We start from the raw sequence: 22,653 nt of genomic DNA on the forward strand, positions 1-22,653 counted from the left end.
CCTGTCTATCCACCCATCCATCCATCCATGCATCCATCCATCCCTTCATTCATTTCTCCATTTACCTCCTTGTCTGTTTGACCATCCATCTATACATTTCTCCATTAATTAATATATCCATCATTCACCCATCCATTCACAACCCGGCTATAGTCCATCCTGCTGGAATAAATTTCTCTCTCTCTCTCTCTCTCTCTCTCTCTCTCTCTCTCTCTCTCTCTCTCTCTCTCTCTCTCTCTCTCTCTCTCTTTTAGATGCCTGTACGTAGTGGGCGAAGGCGGGGTGGCAGCGAGGAGCGGAGGGGGAGACGTCCACATCCTAGCCCATCTCGAGCAGAACGGAATGAACGACAAACAGTAAAACCCTCTCCCATTTTTCCTTTTTTCTTCCTTTCATCCATTTCAGTCTCACTAATGTTTCTATTCTTTCATTTCCCATTGCATTCTATTTATCTGTCTTTTCCATTTCCTCGAGTTCCTTTCTACGGTAATACAAGTACAACAAAACAAAAACGAAGTTCATGTAGTTGCTAAAGTGAGAAATGTTAGTCTGAGAAGTGTTCGGGGGGAAAGTCGGGGGTTCAAGCCCTGGTGTCGCCAAGCTGCCAGTCTTAAGGGCCCTTGAGGAAAGCCCTTAACCCTCTGTGCTCTAGGGGCACTGTATCATGCCTGACCCTGCACCCTGCTAGCTGTTATCACATTCATGCTAAGCATCTTTCATACATATTAGTCATCACGTTCGGTGCATGCTGTTTCCTCCAACGTGTTGTTTTTAGCTCTTGTGATGCCCCAGCTCTGAATATCATTGTCTCTTGCTTTGTCATCTTCTGTTCAGTTATATTTATTTTCTGTTTGTTTTCCTTCATTCTGTTCTCATCTATTCTTGTCCATCCTCATAAATTTTTCATGCACACCATACTCGTATTACATAAAGAGAAAGTGTTTTGGTCGTAAAGAATATTGGTGAAGAGCGTTTGCTGTCATCTGGCATGTTTAGCAGAGGGCTGCAGGAGAAGAGCTCGGTTGCTTTAACAGACGACCCCAAGGACAGGATTCTTCCGAAAGTGATGGAGAGCGGAATATTCCTCCACCGAAAAGACAGAAGGTCCAGGTATATATTTTGATGACCAAAACTTTTTATTACTCTGTTTGTTTGTTGAAATATGTATTAATGTTTGTATATTTGTTTCGATTTTTTTTTACTTCAAGGATTCGAGCGCCCCAGCGTCAACCCATTCAACTGGCACGACCACTTCGGCACCGCATCCGACTTCCTGCAACACCCAGTCACGGGAGAGTGACAACGAAGATGGCCAGTCACAAGGCAGCCGCAGCTCGGCTGGAGGAAGCTTAGCCAATAGCAGCAGTAGTATTAGCAGTGGGCGGGATATCGATCAGGACAATCGATCCTCTTCGCCGAGCCTCTCTGGCTCTCCATTGGCCAGTTTGGACTCTGAATCAGACTCGCCAGATTCACCAAAGCAAAGTGGGAAGGTAAAAGAAGGAGTGGTGCCTAAACCGGCAGGCACAGGAAGGGGGAATGAAAGTAGTAGTAGTGGAGAATGTCGGGACACTGAGGGTGGGAAAGAGGCAGATTTATCAGTATTGAAATCGCCATCATCGCTTTGTCCTTTGAATGAGAGCAGCAGTGCCAGAAAATCCTACTTTTCAGTTGACCCTAAAATAGCACCCAAGATGGAGTTCTCTGGCGTTGTTGGCGATGAGGTGTTACATGGCTGCAGCCGCAGCAATGTTAACCCCAAAACGGCCTCTCAGTGTGGAGGAAAGATGGTGGTTGGTGGAGCAGAGTATCCCCATGGAAATCCCAATGTTAGCCATGCGTCCTCCTCTGCTCTTCCACCTCCGCCTGCTCTAAAGCCTCTTGAGGCAGGCCAGGTTGCTCCAGTTGATATTAAAATGGAGAAGGTGGAGAAATGTGACAAAGCTCCACCGTCTCTGCTTCCACAGGCCACCTCCTTACCTCAACAGACCCCTTCCCCTCGCCACACTCATCACTACAACCCTGCTACATGGTCAGGCAGTGCTGTTTCGACTTGCCATGGGAACTGGGGATACACACGTTATCCAGGTGTCCACCATGCACCTGTGCAACAGCAACAACTGCCCTCTGTCTACAACCCCCCCTCTTCTACCCGTCACTCATCCCATCCCTCATACTTGCCCCACCCTCATTTACCTCACCCACACAGGGAGTATTTGCCCAAGTACAGCAGTCCAGCTGATCGGGACAGGGCCGCACGGGACATTGCAATTAAAGATGGAACTGGTGGATCTGGTTCACATAACAGTGCTAATATGGGAAATGATTTTGTGGCTCCTGTTCCTGGACAGAGTCGAGAATTTGGAGCAACAGCCAGAGATGGACCTTCAGGTGGTCGGGAATTCCGACCGGGATTCCGGGAAAGGGAAAGAGACTTCTCTTTGCAAAATCAGAACCAGCAACACGTAGCACAGAGCCGGGACTTTGGACCTGGTGCGGGGAGTGGGGCAGGGGTTGCAGGTGGGGGTCACCCAAGAGACAAGGAGGGAAGATGGGGAGAGTATGCAGGCCAGGCAAGAGAAGTAGGTGGCAACAGCAATCCAACTAATGCCAACCAAGTAAATGTTAGCACTTCAAGCTCCAGTTTACCATCTAGTTCTCCACTAAACAGTTCATCCACCCCAAACAAAGAGTTTCAGACAACAGTGGAGCAGGTGGGGCAAGGGCATCAAGGACATCAAGTTCCTGCTACTGGGTCAGATCCTCCTCCCACTGGACACTTCCTAAGGGAATACCCTTCACTAGAGACCAAGGAGTACCCTCCAGCAGGTGCTCAACCTTCATCTGCTCCTCACCCTGGCCCTTCTAGAGAATACCCAAGTCCCACCAGACTTGCTTCTAATATGGGTCGGGATTTTGCTGGAGGGCCTGCTGTTCCCCACCCACACTACCTGGTCCAGCCAGGCCTAGCTGTCCAATCTAGGGATAGGGAAAGGGAGAGGGAAAGAGAACGAGAGAACAGTGTTCCATCTTCCATTTATCACACTCGTAATCACCCACCATCTCTTTCTCCTTCCTCATCTTCTTCCACACATGGACACCAGCCTCCTGCCTCATATCCCCCAGCTTCCCACAGCCAGCAGCCTCTTCCACCGTCCACACATCCTCCTAGCCAAACCCGTCCAGGGCAGTACCCCTCATCCAATCAAAGCCCACCTACTACTATTTCTCCACTTCCTAGTCCATCAGGCAATCAAATGGGAGCATTTCCCCAATTTTCATCAACTTCTGCACCTTCTGTGTCAGGTGCAGTCACTTCCTGTCTGTCTGGGTGCCGACCGGCCCCTTATCACGGCACTTTAAACAGTCACACCCCTTTTGCTGGTGCTTACCATGGCAATAGTAACCATAGCAGCACTGTAGGTGCCAGCAATGCAAATAGCAACAATAGTGTTAATAGTCAAATGCAGTTGCATTCGCCTACACCCTCGAAAATCCAGCCACATCTCTGCAACCCTGTTGCTCCACCTAGTAATGCACCTGCTGGTGCAGACAGCCAATCCGAATCATCATCGTGTCCTTTGCCGCCACCTGTCATTAAGGAGGAGCCAATAGAAGAGAGGGAGGAACCTGAGAGTCCACCTACTGTGCTCAGAAGCCCCTCGCCTGAGCCAAAGGTTATCGATATTCCAATTCATGCAAGCCAATCTGCTCGGTACGACAGATGTGTATTTGGTCATTTTTAATTTCAGTACTGTAACATTAGAAATGGTGACAATTAATTTAAAGTTGTTGTCTTTTTAGGTTTCACAGGGTTCTAGATCGTGGCAATGGGAATTCCTGTGCTCGCACCGATGTCCTCTTCATTCCATTGGATGGATCAAAACTCTGGAAAAAAAGGAATGAGGCAATTGAACGAGCCAGGCGAGAGGTAGAACAGAGGGCTCGTGACCTGAGAGAGAAGGAGAGAGAGCGGGAGAGGGAGAGAGAAAGGGAGCGTGAAAGGGAGAGGGATCTGGAGAGACACCTACAGGTGAGGACCAGGATCAACAGAGGGAACAAAGATTTGATTTAATCAGTAGCACATGTACACCATATGTATTTTCCTGTTCAACCATGCAATTTATGTCCTCCTCTTGAGCTAAAAACCTCATAAAATGTATTCACCAGGCCAGTGTTTTTTTGAATTACTTCTTGCTAGGTATAATATTGTCTATAGTAAATATGGTGGTCAGTCGCAAACACTGTACGTCCATACATTTTCTGAATGTAGTGACATAATAACTAAACTTCAATTTACCAGATATCACTTGCAAACTACCATAATTTAAGCCTGCAGCATTATTTATTTATTAGCTTTTTTCATGTTTAGCTAAAACCGCTTGGAGGAGGTGGTGGATTCTGTTAAAGAAACACTAGGCTTGAGGTGTAAATACTGCTTGCTCAGAATACCAGTCTTTTGCATGGCAATTTAGAGCCACAATTTTGAACATAGTGGTGGGAGGTCCCTAAAGAACCTGGAAAAAAACTCACACAATAATAGGAAAAAAAACATGCAAAACATAAGAGAGAAGTAATAGAGCTATTTTTGCTCTTTTCTCCATCTCTCAGCAGAAGGACAGCAATCATGGAGCAGTTCAACGTCAAGGCTCCACTCTCTTCTTTTCTCCTTCCTCCTCTCTTCTCCTCGATCCTTCTTCCTCATCCTCTTCTCCCTGTTTAAACCCCTCCCACCACCCTGCCCACCACCCCAGCCACTCAATTCACCCTTCGCATGCTCACGCTCTCCACCCTTCCCTCTCTCATTCCATCCCTCATTCCCTTCTCCTACCTTCTGTTGGAGGTCTTGGCCCATATCTTGGGCCTGACACACCAGCATTGAGGACGCTGAGCGAATATGCCCGTCCCCATGCAATGTCACCTCTTGGCACAGCCAATCGGGCTCCACCCCATTTTCACCCCCACCCCCACCAACACCCGCATCCGCATACACATCCACATGTCCACCCGTCACTTTTTCTGCCTCAGTTCCAAAATCCTGCCCTCACGCATCCACATCACCTTCCAGCGGATGCGGCCACCGCCGCAGCCATCCTTGGATTTCTTTACGGAACCGGCTTGGAAGGAGGCCATGGCCACCCTGTTGCAGGGCCGGTGGCAGGGCCTGGCCCAGGTGGAATGGCAGGACTAGGGGCTGGCCTTGGTGGGATGGGGTTTCCACACTCTGTGACAGCTCACAGGGAGCGAGTGAAGTCAGGGTTTGACTTTAAAAGTGAATTCGACTCACATACGCATGCTCATTCACACTCCTTACTGCTAGGAAGTGGGCCTGGTGGTGGAGCTCCGAACAATGAGGTTTCGATTTATGGGACTCCTCCACCACCAGCTCCAGCTCCTCAAGCCCTTGCTTCAGTTGCAAGAAACCCGAGCACTGTCCCTCAGCCTTTGTCAACCCCGCCTACTTCTTCCTTGTTACCACCTTCCCTACCTAGTCATGCCCCACCCACTGTAAACCCTTTAGGTCCTGCCCCTCCTCCTCCTGCACCTCCTCCACCTCCTCCTGCACCTACTGCTTCTTCTCTCCATCACCCCTCCTCTCACTCCTCCCACCCCACCCAGCCCCCAGCTCCCGACGGTTACTCAAACCCGAGTCGGACTCCACCTAGTACCGAGAGAGCACGGAGTGTGGACCGAGAGAGAGAGAAAGAAAGAGAGAGATCACTGCCGAGTGGAGACCGGGAACGAGGAGCCCCAGCTCCTCCGGCTGGGGGTGGAACTTCAGGAGGAGGTGGGACATCAGGAGGAGGTGCATCTGGAGAGTCTCTGGGGCGACTGCAAATGCTAAACGTCACTCCACATCATCACCAGCACTCACACATTCACTCTCACCTGCATCTGCACCAGCAAGAAACAGGTAACCATCCTACGATTGTTTCAATGAACTGAATTTGTTTGAAATTAAAAGGGTTACCCACGATCTTCAAAGTAGAAAAACACTGCTAAATGCTAGTTTTATTTTTTAGGTGATTGATTTTCTTCTGAAAGGTTGAAGAAATGCAAAATCGTTAATAACTGTAGCATCTCGAAATTAAACCGTTCTACAATTTCCCAACACTAGGAAAAGTGCTAGTTTGCCACGAAATCGACCATGAAGGCCTGACTCACGCAGGCTCCTTTGAACATTAGATGTTAAAATACGTCTGCCACTTTTGTCAACCATTTATTATCGTCGATTTCTGAGGCTGGTAATTCTAACAAACTTATCTCCTGCAGCAGAGGTAGCTCTTAGTCTTCCTTTCCCTGGAAAATGTCACAAATGAACTCTCGACAGTTCCCGCCTGTGAACTGAAAACCTTTCCAGGTGACTACCTCGTAAATCTGATGGGAGAAGCCGGCACTTAAACAAATATTAGCTCGAAAATATAAAACATTTATTTTCTGGGCTGTTTAACACGTTTTTGCATCAATCGTACGTGTTCTTTTATAGTTTGAGCGTTCTCTGTATAAATGTACAATGTTGAAAATAATAAAAATAAAGTGTCCAAACTTTTGACTGGTAATATTGTGAAAATATTGTGAAAAAAAAAAAAACGCAAATTACATCATTGAAAAATGTTTTTTAAGGAAAGAAAATGAGATGCTGTTTTACTTTTATTTATTATAATTGTTTTCACACACACACACACACACACAAATATATATATACACGTATATATGTATATATATATATATATATATATATATATATATATATATATATATATATATATATATATATATATATTTCACAGCACCCAGCAGTGTGCACCCGCTCATCGATCCGTTAGCGACGGGAGCTCCGTTACCACGGCTACCGTATCCAGGATCCATCATCACACACCCGCTCACAGAGAGCGACGTACTGCGACAGCAACTCTTCGGTACCGCACATCGCTCACACACACAAACACACACACACACACTTTTGGTAACACACACATTGCCTTTGATATTAGAAGGCAGACTTAGAAATGTCCCACAGTAGTGTGCATGTGTGTGTGTGTGTGTGTGTGTGTGTGTGACGTTATACGTGTGTGTTTTCACTTATTAGTGAGCTGTTAAAAAAGCTGACCTATTGCATGTGTGTGTGTGTGTGTGTGTGTGTGTGTGTGTAGGTGCTCCGTTCCGTGATTTACCCCCCCACTCCTCCGTGCATCATCAGAACACAGAGCTTCAGATCCAGAGACTCGCCCTGGAGCAGCAGTGGATCCATCACCACCATCACTCTCTCACACAGGAAGAGTATTACAGGTACACACACACACATACACACACAAACCGATAGATCCAGGTATAGATCCCCAGACGTCATTCTTGTTTCCCTGTGTGTTCGATCTCCTTTGCAGCCACCTGAAGAAGGAAAGCGACAAGACGCTGTAAGCGCGGAACCGAGCGCCGGAGAACGACGGGAAAGTGCAAATAAACGAATGAAGGAAGCGACGACACGAGCGGCGGCACACGACGCCGACGCCGTGACGCGCCGACCGTCCGGTGTCCTGAGCGCGCACTACTGACAAGGGCGCTAAAGTCATTCATAAGCTCATTTCCAAGACGGTGCGTTCTGATTGGCTAAGAACAAAACAAACGTTTGTGGACCCCTAAACAAGGAACCACATATGGGCTGAAAAAACAGGTGTCCGAATACGTCATCGTAGCTGATATTTTTTATAAATTGGTGGATTCCATGATCAACAATATCAAAATACTATTGGGTATATACTATCCGTCATTGTTTCGAACGCGTAGGAAACATGACAGACGGAATTTAGCAGCACTAATATCCGATTTATTAACAACACTTCGCACTTTGTGTCCGATTAACCGGGAAAAACACATTCCTGTTTCCTGCGACTTTTTAAACATCACCACCGGAGAACTTTTTTATACGAAATCTTTCCATTCACTGGTTCGTGAAGACGTCCTTGACTAGCATGCTAGCTCCCCAAATTTTTTTTTCCCCCATCCATTATCGACTCAAATTGCGAGAATTTCATTTCTATTCCGAACCAAATTCCTTGAATCACCACAAAAAAATATTTTCTGTGTCTCACTAGGGGGCACTGTTTATTTCTTTTTTTACCAAGCAAGCAGCACGGTCCTTACAAAATCAGTAGTGCGCACTCTGAGGACTTTATTAAAGACACGTGTGTGTGTGTGTGTGTGTGTGTGTGTGTGTGTGTGTGTGTAATAAACACTCATGTTAGTGCGCTCCGATGTCCGAGAGCCAGCGACTGACACAGACTTTCTCAAATTTTATTTTTATTTTATTTTTTTCGTCTTTGCATGTAACTATAAGCTAAAAAAAAAAAAAAAAACTAACAAAAAGCCCTGATATTTCACATTTTTTTTGGGGGTGATATTTAAAAAAAAAAAAAAAAAAGGAAAAAGAAAGTATGTTTTTTTTTTTCTTTTTTAGAGCCTCGCTACGAGGGGTAGGGAACGAAGGGAGCGAGTGTGTACTCGAGTGTGCATGTGTACATACACTCCGCTCTCATCTCACACCCTTTCTTTATAGTATTGTTCTTAATTATTATTATTAATTATTATTATTATGATTAATATCAATGTTGTCAATGTTTGTTAATACGTGTAATATTATATAAACATATTATTTTGTGTTTGACATATTTTTTTACTTTTTCATGGTAACCTTTGATTTTTTCGATTTTGATTTCGGGAATTTTACTCGTGGGATTCCAATGAATTAAAAAAATAATAATTAAAAAAGGTTGCAAGATTCCAATAGACAAGAGGAAATCTGGAAATAAAACTTTTTTTTTCATAACACTGTGTTTCATTTGATTTTGTCTGATTCTTTTTTTTTTTTTTTTATTCGAAAATGTAACGTAATAATTGAACACCATCAAATCCATTATAAATGGCTGAATTTTTTATATTATATTTATACATTTCAAATGAGATAGCTTTCTTAGCTCAAGAACAAGAAACAATTGTAAGAACACTTTAAGTATTACTATATAATCGGATATTATAATTAACGATGTACTACCTGATAAACAAATATCAGGATTTTATTAAGAAACAAAAGTCAAAAGTGCTGAATTTTATTGTATATTTTAAATATGTATAGTGAAATATGGGTAGTTACCATCTGTAACCACTAGGGGCAGAAAAAAGCTCTTTAAAAAAAGTAAGCGTTTAAAAGTATATGAATATTTTATGCATAAATTATTTATCATAAATGATCTATCATATCATCTGCCCCTAGTGGTCACAGCTGGTCACTACCCATATTTCGCCATACATATTTAAAATATAAAATAAAATTCAGCACCTTTGACTTTTGTTTCTTAATAAAATCCTGATTTATGATAAATATAATATAATAAATATATATAAAACTATTTAGATACTATTAGGCAATATGTATGTATTAAAAAAAGATTACATTTTACTAACAATTAAAATAAACAAAGAACATATTTGACACCGTAATAATAATAATAATAATAATAATAAAGAGAAACTTGACGCAACATGTGATGCGTTACTACCAAGCTTTTCCACCTGCGAGTGTTGCCATGACGACGCCCCTCCTACATTTCCACCTGCAGCCCGCAGCCCCGCCCACTTTTACCCACCCCTTTCTTTTCTGTTTTTTACGGACAGGCCCCGCCTCCTCCTTCTCGAGTGCGTGCGTGCGTACGCGCGCCGTGGCTCCGTCTCCATCCGCGATCTGCTTAGTGGCACTTTGAGGTGACGAGCGCGCGGACAGGTATGTGTGAGTGGGCGGGGCTTCCGCGTCACTTTGTTCACCTTGCAGCGCGGAAGTTGTGCGGTTTTGGACGCGGCCCAAGTGAGACCGGCGCGAGAGAGGCGAGCACGAGAGCGCGCTCGCGTGAAAACAAGTCGGCGTGGCAGACAGGTAGGACTGCGAAGCGGAGACAGGTGAGGAACTATTTGTGTTATTTTGAGGTAATTTTTTTAGGGAAAATATTCGTTTTTTTTGTTTTTGTTAAACGCATTAATTGTTTGGTTATACATTTAAACTTGAGGTAAAAACGCGTTTGTTTCGTTTCGTTGTCTTTAACTGCGTAGTTGTTCTGAAGTACAGGTGAAGCTCCAGGTGACAGGTAGAGAACCGTAATGCTCAAATCTAAAATAGTCCTTAATTAGTAGTAAATTAATTAATATACACACACACACACACACACACACACAAATAGTTACACGTTATACAATTTTACCTGTAGGCTAATTATCGAAATGATGTATTTATCAATTATCATTCATATTGTTAGTTTTTTTTTTTACTTCTCAAAATCGATTGAATATTATTTTCAATATATCTATATTTATATAAGCGTTTCTGTTGTTTTCCTTGTCGACCAAATAAAAAAATAAAATACAAATATCGGGAAATGTTGAGACGCGCTCAAGTTCAGATGCCTTTCTCGCCTCCGCGCATGCGCGCCACGCAGTGCTCGTCAGTCAGAGAGCCGCAGAAATGAAGCCCCCCCATCTCTTTCCGGTTGTGTTTGTCGTGGTACGAATCACATAAATATTTTTGATGGTAAACCCACTATATGTAGAGCACGATGACAAAATGTTCTTGTGAACGTTTGAATGTAATTATGGCGTTTTCTCGCTGTGTTTCCACACGGACTGTTTTAAATGCCGGATGTGTGCGTCGTGGTGGGATTTGGCGCATCAGTAAAATGTTTGGGGATTCAAAAAAGTGGCGTTTATGTTTTTTTGATATCAGAGTTTTCATTGCTTCTCTTTTATTGATAATATTTGTAATAAAAACGGGCACTCGGGGTCGCTCGGGTTTTCATCCGCCGCCGTCTGTGATTTTTCCTCGAGCGATTCGTATCTTATATGACCAACGAAACAATTCTGGGTGTTCGGGAGAGGGGGTTTCCGGTGTTCCTGGTGTTCCTTCGGCTTCCCTTTGGGATGCTCGTTACATTTACATGCATTTGTTTGGCACGCAAAGCGCGGGGCAGGCGACGTCGCACAGATCCAGGAGGGAAAAAAAAAAAGCTTTGTTGAATAGAAAGACCTCCAAACGATGAATGATCTGCGTGTATTCGCTACGTAATAGTGAACGTGCACCGTACACAGCTGTTCGAAACGATCATATCGTGTTACCGCGTGCGTACGAACGCCTTCGCCAATAATCGCACGTTTTAAATCGTTCATGAACGACGCGTCACAGGGGGATTTGTTGATTTATTTATTTTGATATCCGTTTATAGTTACAGGTAACGTTTTGGAAAGTTCGGGGGAAAAAAAACATTCGCTCACACTATAACAGCTGGCGCACCACCACGGTGATTCCTGACCAATCAGGACGGGCGGAAACACGGCTATTAAAGGTACGCTATTGTTGTAGCAGGCATCGTCAGTTGCTCGTCCTAGCGGGCGTGTCGGTATCGCCGGCGTACTACGAGCATTACATCATCATCCTGTTTTGCTTTGCAAACCTTTTCTGCAACATATCTGTCGCAAACAACCTCCACACACACACATTGGCACAAAAACAATTCCGGTGTCGCACACACACACACACACACACACACACACCCTGTAGCACTCATTAGAATCGAGTTGTGACTCCTGACTCTGTCAATGTGCCAGGACGTCTGGCCGAGGTGTGTGCGCGTGTGCGCGTGTGCGCGTGTGCGTGTGTGTGTGTGTGTGTGTGTGTGTGTGTGTGTGTGTGTGTGTGTGTGTGTGTGTGTGTGTGTTTGTTTCGCCTCTGGATTGAAAAACAGATCCGCAAGTGTACGTAGGTGTGACTATGTTTTTCTTTCTTTCTTTTCTTCACCTGAGCTCCACTTGTTCCTGTAGGTGAAAGAACTATGTTTAGAAGCTCTGACTTTGGCTGAACTTTGCACCCTTGTTCAACAAGTTCTGAAATATTAATAAATAATATCATGTGTAGAATATTAAGACATATTTCAGGTCTAGATTTTCACTGTGTATTTATCTGAAGTATGGGCCAATGTGTGTGTTTGTGTGTGTGTGTGTAGAGTGATGCAGGTGGATCGCGGTTGGACAGAGGTTTTTAATAACCCGCCCCGTGAGGACATGCACGGAGAGGAGACGTCAAATCAGGTGAAGAGTTCCGGTCCCTCTGCACCCCGATCCCAACCGCTGACCATCAGGAACAGCTACAGGTTCAAATAACACACACACACACACACACACATACACACACACAACCACCAGCCAGGGTCTCCCAAATACACACTTTATTTCCACAGCTCCAAAGGAGATTTCAGACCTTCGTCGATGCCGTCCATTCCCAATCCATTCCCTGAACTGTGCAGCCCCTCACACTCTCCGGTTCGGGTCGGCTCGCTGGTGGGAAGCGCCACGGCCACTGATGAAGACACGCACGTACGTGAAACACGCTCTGCTTTTTTTTTTTGTTGTTTTTTTTTTTTTTTATCCAGTTGTTATGTGTATGAGTGTGTGTTCAGGTGGTTCATAATTTTTTACAGCCGCTCTGATTTGCAAAAAGTCCGGTAATGACTTGGGGATTATTCAGTTGACTTTGGACTTAATGGAGTTAATGATTGAATATAATGGCATTAATGCACAGGGATAGAGGAGGCATATAGAAACTGGTGGTATATGTATATGACACCACTTGTATGATTATATCACTCAATAAATATCATTATCAGGGTTTCTTCAGAGTCTTCAGAGGACCGGAAAAACTATCGGTACGGGTTTTACCCATTAGCAGAACGGAATTATGTACTAAACAAAACCGTCTCAAGCAACCCAGAATGCCTTTTATATTTGTGATTCTTTTCGGTAGCCACCTTATGCGTTGACGCCAGCTATCGCACACGCTTGGCATTCTCCGTCAGCCTCTGGAGAATGGTTTTCCTGTAATCAGTTTCTCTCTCTCTCTCTCGCCAGCGTACATCATGTCGTTAGTCTCGGCTGACGATTACATAAGCGCCCCGCTTCGTGACCTTTTCCTATTGTCCCCACGCTCGGAGGAACACACGCAGTCCTCCGAGAAATTCGTTAATCGCCAGTCGGTGTTGCATGTCAATACTCCGAAAAGGGGGCGGGGCCAACGAAGCCTTCGGGCAACATGCAAACAGAAGACACAATGTTCACAATGCAGGCCAGAAAATACTGTAAAGAGGGGGGTGTTGTGGCTATCTATCTAAAGCTTCCTTTTTGAACATCCCATTCCACCTGTAATTCCCATCACGTGGCGATCTCGTTCAGCCACAAGGGTGTCGGGTAAACTCGGGTACTGATTTGGGTGAGGAGGAGAGGAGTTCAACAGGGTTTAGAGCTTTATGGTAGGGGATCTTCCACATCTTCCAAGCCCACGCAAAGCAGATCTCCACGGGTTCCCGCCGGAACAGGTTCGGTCCGGGTCTCTCGAGTCTGCCTCGAGTCGGGTGTCCCGATAGTTTTGATCAAAACGTGTACGTTACGAGGAAAGTTGGCTAGCTAACGCTTGTGTTTAGCGCACACACACACACGCACTGGAAACACAACAATATTAACAAGCTCGCCGTGTGTTATTTTAGATGTTGTCGATAAAAGATTTGAACGCCAGCCAGGATGGATCGAGATTTATTTATTTATTTATTTTTTGAACATCCGGAGGATTCCAGACGTCTTTCACCCCTTTTTTTTTTTTTAAACAGTAGCACAGCTGACAAGAAACTAACCTGTGTGTGTGTTTGTGTGTGTAGTCGGCATGCAAATCAGTGTTTTGTCCCCGTGTGTCTCCTGTAAACCTGCTGCCTGAGTGTGTGTGGTACAGGTTCGTCAGGTTTGTGGTTGAGTTCTTATTTATTTAATCCCCCCTCCCCCCCCCCCTCCTTTTCGCATTCTCTTCAGGTTTGACAAAGCAGCACACGCTACTTTTCAATTAGCACAAAAAAACAATACAATCCGTTCAATCTTAAACGAATAGGATCTTTTTATAGGTTTTTAATATGCGGCAATTTTGTACAGAAATATTCTTCACTGTACGAGCACCATGGTGAATATTCTCCCTCCCGCGAAGAGTTTGTTACCGCGCACACACACATTTACAGTTTCGTCGTCTTTCTTTCTGGCGTTGTAATAATAGAAAAGCAAATCTGTCCTTAATTCCTTCCGTTTCTCCTTTTGTGTCTTTTGTAATCTTCATGAATCTTCTTGCACAACTGCTCATCAGGAAGTAAGGTGTTTTTTTTTTTTGTTTTTTTTTTTTTCATGAGTCACAGTTCCAGAGTTGATTCATGTTCTTAAAACAATGACGTGTGTGTGTAGGTGGTAAGGGTGTTCGGCGAGGACACACACAGCCGGTCTGTGGTGGTGTCGTCGATGGCGACGGCGCGAGACGTCTGCCACATCCTGGTGGAGTCCACGCACTGTACGGACGAGGAGAACTGGGCTCTCCTCGAGCAGCACCCTTCACTGTTGCTCGGTAAGACACGACCCAAACACACCCGCCGAACGCGTTAATCTTTCGCGACGTCTAACCCGCGCCGTCCTCCCTCTTCGAACAGAACGCTGCCTCGAGGACCACGAGGTGGTGTCTCAGGTGCAGTCCTCTTGGCCGCAGGACGGCGACACCAAGCTGCTGTTCCGCAAAAACTACGCCAAGTACGAGTTCTTCAAGAAGCCAGCGGTAGGAATTTCCCTAATAACAACTTTTACATTATATATTTTTAGATAGCTTTTTTCAAATCCAACGTCTTATGTCTTTAGCAATATTTCCCCGAGAACATGATTTCGGACTGCACGGACGTCAAGACAGGGATGACCCCGTCGCAGCTCGTGCAGGTATTCAGGAAAAAAACCCAGAGAGAGTCACTTCCAGGCCCTGTTCCAGTTCTAACCATGGTTTTTGTTGTTGTTGTTGTTGTTGTTGTTTTTGGGTTTGGTTTGTAGAGCATGCTGAAGTGCGGTTCGTGTCCAGAGATCCAGGGCTACCTTCACGTACGCGAAGCAGGGAAGAAGTCGTGGAAGAAACTGTACTTTGTTTTGAGACGATCCGGACTCTATTGCTCCACCAAGGGCTCCTCTAAGGTCTGAACATACTGTCTAAAGCGACCAGGCGTGTTGTGATAACATTCTGAGCGGTGAAGTGAATTCCAGCCAATTGCAACCATCGAATAATGTGTGTGTGTGTGTGTGTGTGTGTGTGTGTGTGTGTGTGTGTGTGTGTGTGTGTGTGTGTAGGAGCCTCGACACCTGCAGTGCGTAGCCGATCTCGCGGACGTCAGCGTGTATACAGTCGGCAACAGTCGGAAACTCTACAACTCGCCCAAAGGCCACACGTTCTGCATGAAGGTAAGAGACCCCGACCCCTCTCCTACCTGACTTAATCCTCAATTCTGATTGGTCAAAATGCGCTCGCTGTTATAAGTATAATTTTTTATTATTATTGTTTTATTTCTGTGTGTGTTCTTGTTCTGCTTTCAGACGAGCAGGGGCAAATTCCATTCGCAGGAGCTTAAACTGTTGTGCGCAGACAGTGAGCAGAGTAAAACCTGCTGGGTTACGGCGTTCAGACTGTTCAAGGTGTGTATGCGCACACGTACACACACGTACACACACACTTTGATGCAAGAAAACACATTTTGCTAACTTATAAATATAGAACTGTACTTCAGCACCCCCTAGTGGTTTCTAAGCAAATAAAGCACACATGATAGCTTGTCAAGTCAAGTCAAGTCAAGTCAAGTTTATTTGTATAGCGCTTTTCACAACAGACATTGTCTCAAAGCAGCTTTACAGAAAACAACAGTGAAGGTGAATGGTGTGCGTTTGTCCCTGATGAGCAGCCGTAGCGACAGTGGCAAGGAGAAACTCCCTTAGATGATATGAGGAAGAAACCTTGAGAGGAACCAGACTCAAAGGGGAACCCATCCTCATATGGGTGACATCAAGAGTTTGGTCATAAATCTTTCAACAATACAGAACAATTTGTGATCATCATAGATCCAGCATCAGGATGGGGAGAGAAAGAGAGAAGCAGTGGAGAGGAATTAGCGTAGCTGCTGTTCATGATATTAACAGCACAAGTTGATAATGTGCATGTGATCAGATGTTCTGGAGCACAAGGTTATGATGTGATGTGTGTGATGTGTGTTATGTGTAGGCTTTGCTAAAAAGATATGTTTTTAATCTACACTTAAACTGGGAGAGTGTATCTGAACCCCGAACACTGTCAGGAAGACTATTCCAGAGTTTAGGAGCTAAATGTGAAAATGCTCTACCACCTTTAGTGGACTTTGCTATTCTAGGAACTACTAGAAGCCCAGAGTTTTGAGATCTCAGGGAGCGTGATGGATTGTAGCGTGTTAAGAGACTGGATAGATACATGGGAGCCAAACCATTTAGTGCTTTATAAGTGAGTAGCAGTAGTTTGTAGTCTATTCAAAACTTAATAGGAAGCCAATGTAGGGACGATAACATTGGGGTTATATGATCGTATTTTCTTGACCTAGTAAGAACTCTTGCTGCGGCATTCTGAACTAACTGAAGCTTGTTTATTAATGATGCAGGACATCCACCTAGTAATGCATTACAGTAGTCTATTCTAGAGGTCATAAACGCATGGACGAGCTTCTCTGCATCAGATATAGATAAGATATTTCTTAGCTTAGAAATATTTCTAAGGTGAAAGAAGGCTGTTTTTGTAACTTGGTTGATGTGATTTTTGAAAGATAAGTTGCTGTCTAAAATAACTCCCAGGTCTTTTACCGTTGAACTAGTAGTTACAGAACAACCGTCTAAATGCAGGCTGAGATGCTGGAGCTTCTGTGTACTATTTTTTGGGCCGATGAGCAAAATCTCCGTTTTATCAGAATTTAATAGCAGAAAGTTATGGGTCATCCAATCTCTTATTTCTTCAACACACTCAGTTATGCGAGCTAATTGAGCTGTATCGCCTGGTTTGGATGAAATATATAGCTGGGTATCATCAGCATAACAATGGAAGCTAATTCCATGCCTTCTAATAATATTTCCTAACGGAAGCATGTATATTGTGAGAAGCAGGGGTCCTAGAACTGACCCTTGTGGCACGCCATAATTTACTAGCATTATCATGGATAGCTCTCCATTTAAATCTACGAAATGGTAACGATTGGACAGGTAGGATTTAAACCAGCTTAATGCCTGTCCCTGAATACCGATGGAATTCTGTAAGCGATCGAGGAGAAGATCATGATCTATAGTGTCGAACGCAGCACTAAGATCTAGTAAAACTAATAGGGAGATGTAGCCTTGGTCTGAAGCTAAAAACAGGTCCTTAGTGATTTTAACTAGAGCAGTTTCTGTGCTATGATGGAGCCTGAAACCTGACTGAACCTCTTCAAAGATATTGTTCTCCTGCAAGTGGTTACATAACTGGGCAGCGACAATCTTTTCTAAAATCTTAGACATAAATGGGAGATTTGAAATTGGTCTGTAATTCGATAGCGTGTTTGGATCCAGATTAGGTTTTTTAATGAGGGGCTTAATAACTGCTAACTTGAGGGATTTAGGGACGTGACCTAACGATAGTGAGGAGTTAATAATATTGAGAAGAGGCTCACCAGCTGTATATAACACTTCCTTCAGTAGTTTAGTGGGAATTGGATCTAACTGACATGTTGTTGATTTAGCTTTCATAATAGCATCATACAGCTCTTCCTGTCCTATACATGTAAAACAGTGTAGTTGTGGGGTTGTAAGTACGATTGTGTCGGGAGATGCTGTCAGAGGTTGAACTGCCACAATTGTGTTTCTAATGTTATCTATTTTTTCAGTGAAAAAAATTCATAAAGTCTTCACTACTAAACTGTGATGGAACACATTTTTCAGATCTCTGATTTGTTGTTAATTTAGCGACTGTACTGAAAAGGAACCTGGGATTGTTTTTGTTATTTTCTATGAGTTTGCTCAGGTGTTTAGCTCTAGCAGCTTTTAGCGCCTGTCTGTAGCTGAGCATACTGTCTTTATACGCAATTCTAAATACCTCCAATTTAGTTTTCCTCCATTTTCTCTCCAGATTACGTGCTGTTCTCTTTAGGGCATGCGTATGACTATTATACCAAGGTGCAGGTGCTTGTTCTCGAACCTTTTTTAACCGGATGGGGGCAACAGTGTCTAAAGTGCTAGTGAGGATAAGGTCTATGTTGTTCGCCATCTCATCAAGATGATCAGCAGTTATGGGTTTAGTGAGAAATTGAGATAAATCAGGCAGGTTATTTATGAATCTGTCCTTAGTGGTTGGAATAATAGTCCTACCAAGTCGATACCGTGGTGAAACACGGTTAATCTGCTCTACCGGTAGTGTGTACAGTAGGAGATAATGGTCTGTGATGTCATCACTCTGGGGTAAAATATCTCTATCAGTGACGTCTGCTCTGTGGGATATTATTAAGTCTAGTGTGTGGTTAAAACGGTGGGTTGGTCTGGTGACGTTTTGTTTAACCCCAAAAGAGTTTAGTAAATCGACAAATGATAATCCTAGAGCATCGTTTGCATCATCTACATGAATATTAAAATCTCCTACAAGCAGCACTTTATCAAAACTGATCAAGAGGTCTGAGATAAAACAAGCAAACTCATGAAGAAAATCAGCGTAGGGTCCTGGGGGTCTGTACACGGTGACCAGAGCGAGTTTTCTGTGCATGTCTGAAAGTGCAATTTTAAGAACGAAAAAAGCTTGTGAAGAATTATTCGTGTGTGTGTGTGTGTGTGTGTGTGTGTGGGTTGCAGAATGGAAAGCAGCTTCAGTGTAATTACCTTTTGGCACAGGCGAATCCGAACCTACAGATCCCCCCACGCAATAACACCAAGGTATATACACACACACACAGACACACACCGTCGCACGTACTAGATGTTCTCTAGACTTCACTTCTCTCATCTTCTTACTTTCCAGCGAGCGGATGGAGAGGAGTCGATGGTAGCCATGGATTTTTCAGGGAAGAGCGGCGGCCGCGTGATCCTCAACCCGCGAGAGGCAGAGAGCGCCGAGCAGGAAGAGGGATATAACTGGAGGGTGTGTGTGTGTGTGTGTGTGTGTCTATTGAATGTTTGCTGACTAACTATAAGCAGGCGGTAGCTAATTCGACTATGGATCGGAAGGTCCTGTGCTCAAACTCCAGCACCACCAAGCTTGGCCCCTGAGAAAGGCCCTTAATTCTGGATAAGGGCATCTGCCGTAAAAATGTAGATCCGTACAAAGTCTCACTTCGTGCCTCTGCACCTTTTGATGATGTCGTCATTGATTGTGTGTGTTTGTGTTTCAGAAGAGAGAGGCGCTACGCTACAGCCTACCAAACAGCAGTCATGGATCACGCCCCCCAGGTGAGGTTATGGACGGGTTTGCCGTACGGACCTGGAAGTGTGCGTTACTATGGTTACGGTTGTTTATAAGGGAGGCTTTTTAGGACACTGACTGCAGATGTCTATATTAATCATTGTAGCTGTGCATCAGACTCAGCCCTGGTTCCATGGCGGCGTTTCCCGGTCTGAAGCCCAGCAGCTGCTGGAGGAACAGGGGCAGGTAGATGGGTAAGGGCTTTGACCTTTGACTCACTCGATCACGTTTCGGATTAAACGGAAAAAATTTGCACAACGCCACTGCAGTACACTGTGTTTTAATATCCATGAGCATGATCCAAATGCTGAGGAAATCTAACGCTCTCTCTCTCTCTTTCTGTCTCTCTGTCTGTCTCTGTCTCTGTCCCCCACAGGCTGTTTTTGATTCGGGACAGTCAGCTGCATGCTCAGTGTTTTGTCTTGTCTCTGTGTCATCAGCGGAAGATCAAACACTACCTACTCATTCCCGTGAGTCCTGTGTGTGTGTGTGTGTGTGTGTGTGTGTGTGTGTGTGTGTGTGTGTGTGTGTGTGTGTGTGATTTTACTATTGCATAACGAACTCTCAGGAATCTGTCTAATAAAGAAAAGTATTTGTAGATGGTTTGTTTATTTATTTATTGGTTTTTTTACTTCATCTTCCTCCCAATACGGTCATTTGTTAAGTCCCGCCCACTCGCTTTCCTGCTCACACTCTCCGCCCCTTCCCACGCACATAACGGCACACAGGCCCGTGATTGGCTAGAATCCCTGTGATTGACAGCAGAGTGAGAAATGCATGAAAAGTTCCTGGAAAGCATTGTTTGTTGATGGAGTGGCCAAGTGCCATGTTGGCAAAGGTTTTGTGTCTCCCAGTTTAAGTGACAGGAACATTTCAGTTTGGGGCGGAAGTCGGGTGTGGTCTCCTACTTTTCATGCACTCACTCCCTTTCTGTGTCTGTGTCCATCCAGTGCGAGGACGGCGGGAGGCAGTACTACACGATGGACGACGGTGAAACCCTGTTCATCGACCTCTTACAGCTGGTGGAGTTCCACCAGATCAACCGTGGCATCCTCCCCGTGTGCCTCAAACACCCGTGCATACGCGTCGCTCTCTGAGCCCCCACACTCACCGTACCCACAGTGTCTACACCATTCCAAACCGCACAAAACGTCTTCATGAACCGGCACAGAGCCACCGCGCGGATCGTCCCCGTCCCTGCCGTTCACGTCTTCGGTCACTTTTGTGCATCTGTAATTGATGAAGAATTTTGCACGTTTTTTGTTGTTGTTGTTGTTGTTGTTCCGGTTTGTTTTTGCAGGATATTATTTATGACTTCACGCGACATGTCGACGTTCACTTGTACCACCCCCTTGTTCTACAGGCGGCTATTTAATACACTTGATTTCTCTCATGGCATGGAATAAACTCTTCTGTATATTCACTGTGTATAAACGTTTTTTTTTTCTCTTAAACGTCAACAAAAAAGATGGGGTGTCCGAAAACTTTTGACCGTATTGTTTATATTGAAATTAATTTGTTTCACTTACTTATTAAAACAGGAAATAGAGGAAATTGTGTAAAGCCTTTAAAAAAAAACATAAGTCAACCAATCTTATGATCGGGGGTGTCCACAAACTCCTGACCAGAGGATTTGGAGCTACGATCGATTTTTATCATTTATCCTTCATGAGCCCATAGCAAAATGCTTTTCCTAACGCCCCCTGGTGGCCAAATAAAATCTCACAGAAATCCTCCCCCAGAATCTGGTGGAACATCTTCCCAGAAGATGGAGCACATTCCAAATTCGCAGCCCTCACAGTGTATGTACGGGTATCGACGGGTCTGTGCAAACGGCACACGTTTCATCCCGATATAATAACACCGTCACGTGTGAATTCGTCCTCTAAGGTCACGTTAAACCTGAGCCCCTTCTCCACTTTCTGGGTGAAACTTTAGCTGCCTGTGACTTGAGTGGATCGGGTTCCAGCCCCGGTGGTGAGTCTCTCTCGCTCTCTTTCTTTCTATCTCTCTCTTCATCTGTGTCCCACTCTCTATCTCTCTCATGATCTTTCTAATGATTTCTCCCTCTTACCTATGATTTCGCCCTCTCTTTCTCATGATCTCGCTTTCGTAACCTCTCCCTCTTTCACGCTCTCTTTCGCTCAGACTCGTTTAATAACGTCAAATCCTTTATCGACTGATCCAGTGATGGCGTTTTTCTTTCGCTCTTGTGAACGTGTGCCGAGTATGTGCTGACTGTAGCGATGGGGTTTAGACCCGCCGCGTTCGAGCTAATTGCTTCTTCGACCGCGTCAATCCGCTCGCGTTCACTGCGCACGTTAAAACCACGTGTCGTACCGAAATGACACGTTCTGCTTATTTACGATTAGACACGCTTACATTATATCGAAGATGAAAGAAAACGGGTTACGGTACGTCCGAGTGGTTTCGCTCGTTCTCTGGAGTCCTGTTCATCTGCTGTAATTTTCCCATCATCCACTCCACCCCCCCTTTCACATACACTTCTTTTTACCCTACAAATGGTATATTCCTCGCTCCGACGTCCTCAGGCTGTGTGTGTACCGAAGTGGGTTTTTTCACTAGTAACACTTGGAAGGGGGGAGGGAGGAGGGGGAATGTCTTCTGCAGGAATATCAGATGAGGTCCGGCTGTGCCATGCGGACTTGAAGCTCCCCCTGCAGTAGAATGGATTTGACGCTCTGACACACACACACACACGGGCACCACGCTGACCAGCAGACACCCGGTGCTCCCTGTTTTGTTTTTTTTCTTTCCGTGGATCCGCGAGACAGATGGAAGACAAGCGGCGGAAAAGCCAGAAGGATGGCCGTTAGGAAAGGACAGATGAAAGGAGAGACCGCCGTGTGACAACGGAGAGCTCGGAAGGAGGGAGGAGGGGAGGGGAGGAATCCACAGCTTAAGAAGGTATGGAGGACTATCGGAGTGCAATTTCACGGGGATGCGGGAGTGGGTTCGCGGCGTTGCGCGGCGGGAAAAGTGCCGACAACTGGCCGGGGAGGAGTTGTGATCTGGCATTGAGAGGGAATGCAAGGCTTTTTGTTTTTTTTTTTTTACGCTTGCTTTCTCTTAGAGAAATGGATACCTAATTATACGAAAGAAGGGAGCGATGCACTTCAGCATTGCCCTGTTATCAGGATGATGTATGGCTACTATAGGTTTTAATGCACTCTAATGGAATCTAAATGCCACCAAAAGATGTGTAAATGGGAGAGATGTGTGTGTCTGCAGAGAGAGAAAGAGAGAGCGAGTGAATGAGAGTGCACACACTGGCA

The 22,653-nt window shown here is 44.8% G+C and overlaps 3 protein-coding genes across 35 annotated transcripts in view; all 3 read left to right on the forward strand.

Moving 5' to 3' along the window:
* The window catches only part of atn1 (atrophin 1), an 11,841-nt gene extending 4,099 nt beyond the window's left edge, over nt 1-7,742 (forward strand). For 4 of the 13 annotated variants that reach the window (XM_083555985.1, XM_083555986.1, XM_083555987.1 and 1 more), the window contains 8 exons: nt 255-356; nt 997-1,110; nt 1,209-3,715; nt 3,805-4,033; nt 4,612-5,914; nt 6,792-6,920; nt 7,155-7,290; nt 7,386-7,742. In XM_083555985.1, the coding sequence (XP_083412111.1) occupies nt 255-356; nt 997-1,110; nt 1,209-3,715; nt 3,805-4,033; nt 4,612-5,914; nt 6,792-6,920; nt 7,155-7,290; nt 7,386-7,419 (4,554 nt within the window). In that variant the 3' untranslated portion in view covers nt 7,420-7,742. The remainder of the gene's footprint in view (nt 1-254; nt 357-996; nt 1,111-1,208; nt 3,716-3,804; nt 4,034-4,611; nt 5,915-6,791; nt 6,921-7,154; nt 7,291-7,385) is intronic. The other 9 variants (XM_083555989.1, XM_083555988.1, XM_083555990.1 and 6 more) reach the window with 5 other exon arrangements.
* A 2,028-nt stretch (nt 7,743-9,770) lies between these two features.
* On the forward strand, nt 9,771-20,780 carry grb7 (growth factor receptor bound protein 7). 4 transcript variants are annotated; one of them, XM_083541247.1, is made up of 15 exons: nt 9,771-9,925; nt 12,039-12,185; nt 12,273-12,408; nt 14,305-14,461; nt 14,544-14,665; nt 14,746-14,820; nt 14,929-15,066; nt 15,220-15,330; nt 15,463-15,561; nt 18,751-18,831; nt 18,917-19,036; nt 19,287-19,344; nt 19,464-19,551; nt 19,734-19,827; nt 20,308-20,780. In XM_083541247.1, the coding sequence occupies exons 2-15, from the start codon at nt 12,043-12,045 to the stop codon at nt 20,452-20,454; spliced, it is 1,569 nt and encodes a 522-aa protein (XP_083397373.1). In that variant the 5' UTR covers nt 9,771-9,925; nt 12,039-12,042; the 3' UTR covers nt 20,455-20,780. The 4 variants fall into 4 exon arrangements, with proteins under 4 accessions (XP_083397373.1, XP_083397375.1, XP_083397374.1 ...); XM_083541249.1 differs by having other exon boundaries at nt 9,775-9,948; XM_083541248.1 differs by lacking the exon at nt 9,771-9,925 and adding an exon at nt 11,357-11,381.
* A 565-nt stretch (nt 20,781-21,345) lies between these two features.
* The window catches only part of srcin1b (SRC kinase signaling inhibitor 1b), a 34,387-nt gene continuing 33,079 nt past the window's right edge, over nt 21,346-22,653 (forward strand). For all 18 annotated transcript variants that reach the window (XM_083541053.1, XM_083541054.1, XM_083541041.1 and 15 more), the window contains exon 1: nt 21,346-22,285. The gene's annotated coding sequence lies outside the window, so the exon portion shown is untranslated. The remainder of the gene's footprint in view (nt 22,286-22,653) is intronic.

This window comes from Silurus aristotelis (assembly GCF_946808225.1).
Source record: "Silurus aristotelis genome assembly, chromosome: 1".
Classification (NCBI taxonomy): domain Eukaryota; kingdom Metazoa; phylum Chordata; class Actinopteri; order Siluriformes; family Siluridae; genus Silurus; species Silurus aristotelis.

Coding starts and splice junctions, on each gene's coding strand:
- grb7 (XM_083541247.1), top strand. CDS start 12,043: ATGCAGGTGGATCGCGGTTGGACAGAGGTTTTTAATAACCCGCCCCGT. Junction 15,562..18,750: donor CGGCGTTCAGACTGTTCAAG/GTGTGTATGCGC, acceptor TGTGGGTTGCAG/AATGGAAAGCAGCTTCAGTG. Junction 19,345..19,463: donor TCATGGATCACGCCCCCCAG/GTGAGGTTATGG, acceptor TAATCATTGTAG/CTGTGCATCAGACTCAGCCC.